This window comes from Drosophila subpulchrella, unplaced genomic scaffold (assembly GCF_014743375.2).
Source record: "Drosophila subpulchrella strain 33 F10 #4 breed RU33 unplaced genomic scaffold, RU_Dsub_v1.1 Primary Assembly Seq41, whole genome shotgun sequence".
NCBI classification, from domain to species: Eukaryota; Metazoa; Arthropoda; class Insecta; order Diptera; family Drosophilidae; genus Drosophila; species Drosophila subpulchrella.
Window position 1 is genome coordinate 898,568 of NW_023665629.1, and position 8,567 is coordinate 907,134.

At 46.9% G+C, this 8,567-nt stretch overlaps 1 protein-coding gene across 1 annotated transcript; it reads right to left on the reverse strand.

Annotated features, from left to right (window-relative positions):
* Positions 1–3,373: 3,373 nt before the first annotated feature.
* LOC119562264 lies at positions 3,374–7,254 on the reverse strand. The gene is made up of 2 exons (XM_037875440.1): positions 3,606–7,254; positions 3,374–3,537 (listed from the first exon to the last, which is right to left on the reverse strand). The coding sequence occupies exon 1, from the start codon at positions 5,407–5,409 to the stop codon at positions 4,780–4,782; it is 630 nt and encodes a 209-aa protein (XP_037731368.1). The 5' UTR covers positions 5,410–7,254; the 3' UTR covers positions 3,374–3,537; positions 3,606–4,779.
* Positions 7,255–8,567: the final 1,313 nt, after the last annotated feature.

Genomic DNA, 8,567 nt, shown 5'->3' on the forward strand with positions numbered 1-8,567 from the left:
CACCCTCCTAGCGAGAATCGAAGCTTGTCTGAATTCCAGACCGCTATCTCCCATGTCCGAGGATCCAACTGATCTCTTAGCGTTGACACCAGGGCACTTTCTTGTTGGTGGACCTCTTCTATCCATAGTGGAACCTGAAGTAAAGGGCGAATCCAAGTCCATTCTGAACCGGTGGCAGCACTTAAAGTCTCTCCATCAACAATTCCGCACTTGATGGAAGGATGAGTACCTTAAGGAGCTCCACAAGCGCAACAAGTGGCAAGTCCCCAGAGAAAATCTGCGTGTCGGCGATCTGGTCGTCATTAAGGATGACAATTTGCCCTCAAATGAGTGGCGATTCGGAAGAATAGACTCTGTTTTTCCGGGAGCCGATGGCAATGTCCGCGTAGTCGACATTCGTACGACACGCGGCATTGTCAAACGTCTAGTGACCAAGGTGGTTCTTCTTCCAAGAGAGCCGTCCAAAACTACCTCGTTACGAGCCGCGTTTCTTACACACCTTAGTCCGTAGCCATTATCCACGTCATTGTTAATCAGCCCTGTTTGTTTTTTCCTTATCCACACTCTAAACAGGAAAATGGCTCCCCGTCCACGTAGCGCTCAGGCTTTGGATAGCAGACGTACGAGAGGTACTCAGTCTGCCGCGGAATCCATCCTCTTCGGAAGTGTCAGAGGTTCCTAAAGCTGAGCGCAGAGACTGCGGGCAGTTCTTATAAACAAGTACTGCGCGAACTGTCTCGCACACGAGCACTCCACTGGGAGCTGTCGTAGCGGTGATCGGTGCAGAACGTGCAACCGGAACCATCACACGCTGCTCCACATGCACGAACTTGTTTCCCGGAAAAAGTCCGGCTCCAAGCAACAGCCCGGTTCTCCGCAGCGTTCGCGCCGGCAAGATCCGCCAACTCGCCAAACGCTTGCCCCTCCACCGCGCTCAGCATCCTCGACACCAGCTCCGTCGCTCGCGGCACTTCTCCAGCGTCATAGCGTCAATGTCCTCCCGACTGCTTTGGTGATCGTCGAGACCGGGGAGAAGACGTTCGACACCGCCGCACTCATCGATCCGTGCACCCCGAAGAGCTCCATCGATGCATCCCTGGCCGCCGCGTTTCGTTTGCCGACAACAAACGTGGGCGATGAGAGCATCTGCACGGCGACGATTCGTTCGAAGGTCGACGAGGCCATCAAGCTGGAGGTGGTCCTCAAGATCGAGCCGAACGTGCGCATCCGCACCCCCATCCGTGCGCTCAGTGAGAGCGTCGTCCAGAAATTTAAGGAGCTACCGCTCGCGGATGAGCGTTTCCACCGGCCAGCCACTATTTCATTGATCCTGGGCGCGGACGTCTACCCGAAGGTGATACAGCCGGGCTTCCACATGGTCGACGAGGGACTGCCAGTAGCCGAGAAGACGGTGTTCGGGTGGATCCTCTCCGGATTCAGGCCCACTGTCCGGCGAATCTGGACCGGCCCCGCTATCCAGCTGCACCGCTCTACCGCTCTCCCGCTCTCTCGCGCTCCCGCTCTCCTGCGCTGTTCCCAGCTCCCTCCATGAAGTCTCCGCAGCGCTTTGGAGCGCAGAGCGGAGCTTAGACTTAGTTAGTTCGATTTTGGAGTTCAATAGAAATAAACCGCGGTCGCACCCCGCCTACTATTTACGTATATTTTGAAGGTATTCAATGGGTTCCGTTAGCCGAAAGTGGATGACGAAATGTTTTGTGGCAAAAAAAATCCCGCAAAGGGTTTATACACAGCTCTAAAATGTAAATATACAAATTGAAAAGTAAAACGCATGTTTTAATCATATGCCCATACAATTTTTCAGGAGCGTAGGCCAAGAACTCCGAGAACCCGGACACATGTTTGAGAAAGGCGATGACGAACGTGAAAAATAAACTAGCAAAACAAAAAAACAGAAATACTAACAATAATTGTCCCCTTATTGAAATTCTGAATAATACGATTTAATTAAAATGAATTAAAATATAATTAAAATTGTATGAATTAAAAATTCTATATTTTCATAAGTGAAAACTCATGAAAAAAATTCTGAATTTTACAAGTGATTTCACTTGGGACGTGTCACTTGCAAGTTATTTCACAAGTGAAAACTCATGGAAAAATTCTTATTTTCATAAGTTATTTCACTTTGAACGTGTCACTTGCAAGTGATTTCACAAGTGAAAACTCATGGAAAAATTCTGATTTTCACATGTGATTCACTTGGGACGTGTCACCGGCACGTGACAGGCCATACGAAAAATGAGTATAAGGAACAAGTGAAATCCCGTGGGACTTCAAAAAATTTTCATTTGAATTTTCACTTGTGAAAATGCGGATATCCCATACATTTTCTACATGGAGCGTCACTTGTTCTTCACTTGTGCAAGAGGACATGTCCCACGTGATTCTCAAGGTGATTCACAAGTGAAACTTTTTTTTTGGAACTGAAGGGTAGCTTTTCGTAGCGGGATCATCTCCACCCATTTGGAAAAGATGTCGTGAAATACGAGGAGCATGGTGTTTCCGTATTTCGATCGGGGTAGCGGGCCCTACAAAGTCCGCGCGTAATATGTCGAAGGGTTCGTTTGTTACGCGGGCTAACATTTTTCCCACCACTTTCTTCTGGGTGGTTTTAAGCTTCTGACACGACTCGCATTGCTGGACGTAACGTTTCGCGTCTCTAAACATTCCGGGCCAGAAATACCTCTGAGACAGTCGAGAAACGGTCTATCGGACCCCCAGATGCCCAGCCGTGGGCGCGTCGTGGCATTCTCGTAGGACTCGGACTCTGCCTGGGCTAGGGACGCACTGTTTCCACGGGAAGTAGTCCTCGTCAACAGCTCTGTGCCCTAGATTCCGGTAGAGTGGTCCGTTTTCCACTACGTATTCTGAGAACTTCTCGGGACATTCTTTTATCTTTACTTTCATACCTGGGATCCATCTACATGGTGTCTCCACTTCGGCCATCTGTTGACTTCACAGGGTTGTCGGGATAACGTGTCCGCCACCAAGTTCAATTTGCCCCGTCGGTAACGCACGTGGAACTGGAACTGCTGCAACTCCAGCGCCCATCGTGCTATCCGACCAGAGGGGCTTTCGATCGGTATCCACTTCGAACCGATAACCTTCCAAGTAACACCGCATTTTCCTAATGACTAGAGGTGCAGAAACATCGATGTTTGCAGACATCGATGTTTTTTCGATGTTTTTCAAAAAACATCGATGTTTTCCGTAATGGTATTATAAAATATAATTTAAAAAATATTGATGGAATTTGTATTAAGACTAGAAAAACAATTCATTTATTCAAGTAATATGCTAAGAAATAAAAATAAAAAAATAAAAACAAAAGTTCAGTCCATTGAGATCATCTTAGATTCAAGGGGATTACTTTGTAAAGCTTTGATAATTTTTGTTAACAAACATAAGTTGGTCAACGAAACCGGACTTCAACCGGGTACGGCGATCTGATATTCAAGAACTTATCCATCGCTGAAATTTTAAGCAGCGTCTCGCCTACACCACCGATATTACTTCCTATAGTTGCAAGTAAATAATTAAACATTATTATTAACAAAATAGAAAAAAAGTAACAAATTACAAACCTTTAGCGTGCTTTTGTACTTCTTCTTCTTTGAACTGTGAGGGCCCTAGAAACATCGATGGTCCAAAAAAACATCGATGTTTTTAGAAATTTGAAAAACATCGATGCATCGATGTTTCCATCGATGTTTCTGCACCTCTACTAATGACCCATATGATGGCCAGACACTCCTTCTCTGTTGTTGTGTAATTGCCTTGCGTGGCCGTGTGTCGACGGCTGGCGTAAGCGATGACTTTCTCCTGGCCTTCGATGCCTTGCGACAGGACTGCTTCAAGTCCCACGTCACTAGCGTCAGTTTGCAACACAAACGTCTTGCCGAAGTCGGGACACCCTAACACGGGGGCAGTGGTTAAACTCCTCTTTACCTCATCTAGCGCGATCTGCTGTTCGTGGCTCCATGCCCACTTCCGACCCTTCTTCAACAGGGCCGTCATTGGCTGTACCACAGACGCGAAGTTCGGGACGAACCGGCGATACCAAGACGCCATGCCTAGCCACTGCCGGAGCTCCTTCAGACAGGTAGGGGGCTTCAGGTTGATAATGGCCGTCACTTTCTCGGGGTCGGTCTGGACTCCTTCGGCACTAATCACGTGGCCTAGTTAAACTAGTCTCCGCCTGAAGAACGCGCACTTCTTTGGGTTTACCTTCAGGTTCGCCCTCCGCAGCCTACGGAAGACTTCGGCCTGGTTGGCCAAATGTTTTTCCTCCGTGGCGCCTATAACGATGATATCGTCCAAATAGGCGAAGGTGAACGGCTCCATGTCCGCACCAATCACGCTATCCAAAGCGCGTTGGAAAGTTGCGCTAGCCGAGTGAAGTCCGAAGGGCATTGGCTATGAATTGGCGGCTGTTCTTGGCCATGGGTATCTGCCAATAACCGTGCTTTAAATCTAGCATCGAAATGTATCGGGCTTGACGTAGTCTTTCCAGGATGTGGTTGATCCTGGGGACGGGGTACGCGTCGGGCACTGAGTAAGCGTTCAATTATCTGTAATCAACGCACATGCGCCATTCACCCGTCTTCTTCTTGACCAACACTATGGGCGCGCTATGCGGATTCCGTGAAAGTTCGATGGCGTCTTCGCGAAGTGATTCGTCCACTTGGGTGTCGATCACGCTCTGCATTCGGCAATGATTCCTCGGGTAGTACCTTTGTTTCAAGGGTTTATCGTCTCTCATGATAATCCGATGCTCCGCCACGTGTGATACACCTGAAGCTCCTCGAAAAACGCTAACTCACGGGTGATGAATTCCCGCTGGTCGGGTCTTAGGTCATCCTCTTCCGTCATTGGATCTCCGCTCTCTGGTTCGACGATTTTGTCCGGCCGAAAGTCCTTCAAGGCCCTTCCCGGCTCGTCGCACCTCCTGATATCGTCTCCTCCGTAACCGATATTTCGTACTCCTGATGTGGTCATCTGACGCATGATACACGTAGTGCCCTTGTCGCCGGATTTCTGTGTCTCCGGAACCGTCGTTCTCCATCCTTCGAGTGCTTCCGGGTTCGTATCCTCTGACGACATCAGATCGATTTTACTTGGCCGCAGTCGGGGGTCTTCCGCCGACGGGCTCAATTTTACTTTAAGGGTGGCTCCTCCACACTGTATTCGCGTTCCCATCGCCGCCAAGAAATCCATACCTAATATCACGCGATCCAACATGGTTGGCATCACTAAGAATGGCATCCACACTTGCGTGCCAGCTAATTCCACACGAGTACGCCATAACTTCTTCACTGCCAGACTTGACCGATCAGCTAACGCTATTTTAGTGATGATCTCTTGCATCTCCTCACGCCTTGCTACCATGCGAGCATATCCTTCGCTCGCAAAACTCCTCGATGCTCCCGTATCCACCGTGGCGTCTACCCATCGGCCTCCGATCCGCACGGTAGCGGTGATCAGGCCGTTGCTTATCCTTAACGGTCGGTTTCTTGGAGTCGGGCTGTTACTTCGCTCATCTCCGCTGCGCCCGCATCTCGGCGAAGATGTTGTTCGTTTCCCGGGGCGTCTCGGCGACAACAATCGACGGTCAGTATGTTCCTACGACCGCAATCCCAACAAAAGTTCAGGCGTGCATTAGTACAACCCCGCATAAAGTGACCGACTTCGCCGCATCTACCACAAGCTCGCTGTTTGATAGGGGCTGCCTGATCATCCGATGAGTTGCATTGCCTCCTTGAATGAGTATCCCGGGATTTCGAAAGAGGTTCGGCGTCAGACGAGGGTTGGGTCCTATCCCGGTCTGCCGCGGGGTACATCCTCCTGGTTTGTTATTTTCTCCTCAAGCGATCTAGGTCAACGGGTCAGACGTTCCATCGAATCGTAGGTTCCATTTGTGCATCCGCTCGGCTAGTAAATGTCGGGGCAGAGTGGCGGTTACTGGGACTTCTGAATCTGGCGACATCGGCACGCCGCGGCATCCGAATGGTGGTGCGATGAGATCTCGTGACGTGCCGGGATGGACTCCTCGATAACTTGTCAGTCTATCGGGAGAGGCATGGCGACACATGGAACCTGACTATGGCTAATTTGCCACCCAGTCGGTTGAGACTTACAGCTCTCGAGATGTACTGCTCCTGTAGCTAAGCGAGCCGTTTCCACACCGACTCTGGAAACGATCCTGTACTCACAAGTGCAGCGAATCCCTTCTGCGTTTCTGCTACGGTGCCGTCGGCGCTGAACCGGAACTTGAGTGCTAGAGCGGCTAGCTCATCTTTACGGCGGGCATAGCTCCATCGTACTCCTATGCCCGGGTTTTCAATCAAATCGGCTTCTTCGTACTTGCCGTCGGACTCCTTTGGTTTATTGAAGTACACGAAACTCCATCCTTTTCCTTTTCAATATCGGTTCTCTATTCTTTCCTTCTCCTTTTGCTCGTCGCAGTCCTTCGCTTCAGCAGTTTGCGGGTCTCGGCAGGTGTTCGATTCTACAGGATAAAGATATTTATCTTTGTGGCTCTTTAAGCCACTTTGGTGTTGCTCTAGTTATCCTCAATGTCCCTGCTCGGGCGCCTCTTGTAAGGATGCTCTCTGGCCTGATCAGTTGTTGCGGTAATATTTTCAAAAGATAACGACGAAGGATAATTGGTAGATTTACGCTTAGCGTTAACAAAATTATAAAAGTTTATCGGATTCTGAGAGAATTGAGAATTGAACAAAGACTTAAATAGTTTTTGTAACACAGAGAGTTAGGCACTATAGAACTAGACCGAGCAGTTAAGTATCTAGAATAAATAGACTGAGAACCGGTACCTTTGAATTTCCTATAAGGTCTGGACTTCTAATTTTTTAAGTATGTCAACTTTTTACTGAACCAAGGTGGCTTGTTGGAGACTGACGGGTAGTATAACGGAACACAAGAATTGAAAAACGAATTAACTGTACTATAGAAAATATTATAGCATCATCCATATTTTGGGATGAGTAGATTTAGGACCAATTAAAACGTGATATATAAAGATTTAGCCGCTGAAAGTCAGCCTTGCGGAAACAATGTAATTGCTTAGTTGACTTCTCTAATTTTTATACCCTTGCAGAGGGTATTATGGTTTCAGTCAGAAGTCTGCATCGCAGTGAAGGAAGTATATATATTCTTGATCAGCATCACTAGACGAGTCTATCTAGCCATGTCCGTCTGTCCGTCCGATTCTACGTAAACTAGTCTCTCAGTTTTAAAGCTATCGGTCTATTACTTTCCCAAAAGTCTTTTTTCTTTTACAGGTAGTATATAAGTCGGTACCAGCCGGATCGGACAACTATATCTTATATAAAAGTCGGAAAAAAACTAAAAAAAAAAAGTGATATCTTTGGTGTTTTTTAACATATAACAACCTACGCTTGGAAATAACATATTTTAATTAGTTCTGAATTTCGAATTTAATTTTATTAAAACTGGACGACTATATCATATAGCTGCCATAGGAATGATCGGAAAATTGGTGGGAAAATAATGTGAAACAAATCATAGCTTCGGTGTTTTTTGACATATTATCTTATACTATTGGGAATAACATTTGTGTATTTTTAAGAATTTCGAATTAAATTTAATAAAAATCGGACGACTCTAACATAAAACTGTCAAAGAAACGGCCAGAGAAGTAATGAAATAATTGTTATACCCTTGCATTTAGTATAGGACCGTCCGTTCCTACGCAAACTAGTCTGTCAGTTTTATAGCTATCGGGTTCAAACTTTCCTAAATGTCTTATTTCTATTGCAGGTAGTATTATAAATCGCAACCAGCCGGATAGCTCCCATGGGAATAATCGGAAAAAAACTAAAAAAAATGTAGGATTTGAACTGGCGGGCTTATTACACGGCACACTCGAAGCGGGTTAAGTTATATGGCAACTCTTAATCAGTTTGCAATCTAAATCCTCGATAAAGTACTCGATTCTTTTAATGCCGCCGATACCTACACGAGTGAGCGGGGAGTCGTCGTTTAGCGTTCGTGAAGACAAGAATACAATTAATGTGACAAACAGAACTCTGTAAATTTAATCTAAGCACTTCTATGTTTAAACTTTATCCCATTAAAACATTGTGAATCTAACGATTCCCACAATTTGGGGGCTCAACCGGGATTGACCCAAACATTAGAGTGCAGAAGTTCGTTTTAACAAACACAACTACAATGATTGTTAAATTTCAAGCCTGGTGAAATGACAATTTGAGACAACCGCGAAGTTAATTTGGCAGTGTGTCCAAAAAAGACGACGAAAAAAACCAGAATTCGGCAGATGTGTGTGTGAAAACGCGCAAGGGAAACGCTTGGAGCCAATAGCGACTACAGTCCAGGAGGTAGTGTATCATAGATCCCATGAGCGTCGGTCTGAGATCCTGCCAGTCACGGTGAACTGGTAACTTGCAGAGGCTGATCTGTGGAAGACGTTGGGAGCAGCGATAGACAGAGGCGAGCGGAGCAAGTCAGGAGCGTGAAGCGGGTTGACGGAACCTGGAGGGCAA

Bases quoted from the DNA above. Each gene is read 5' to 3' on its own strand.
- LOC119562264 (XM_037875440.1), bottom strand. From the start codon at position 5,409: ATGGTAGCAAGGCGTGAGGAGATGCAAGAGATCATCACTAAAATAGCG.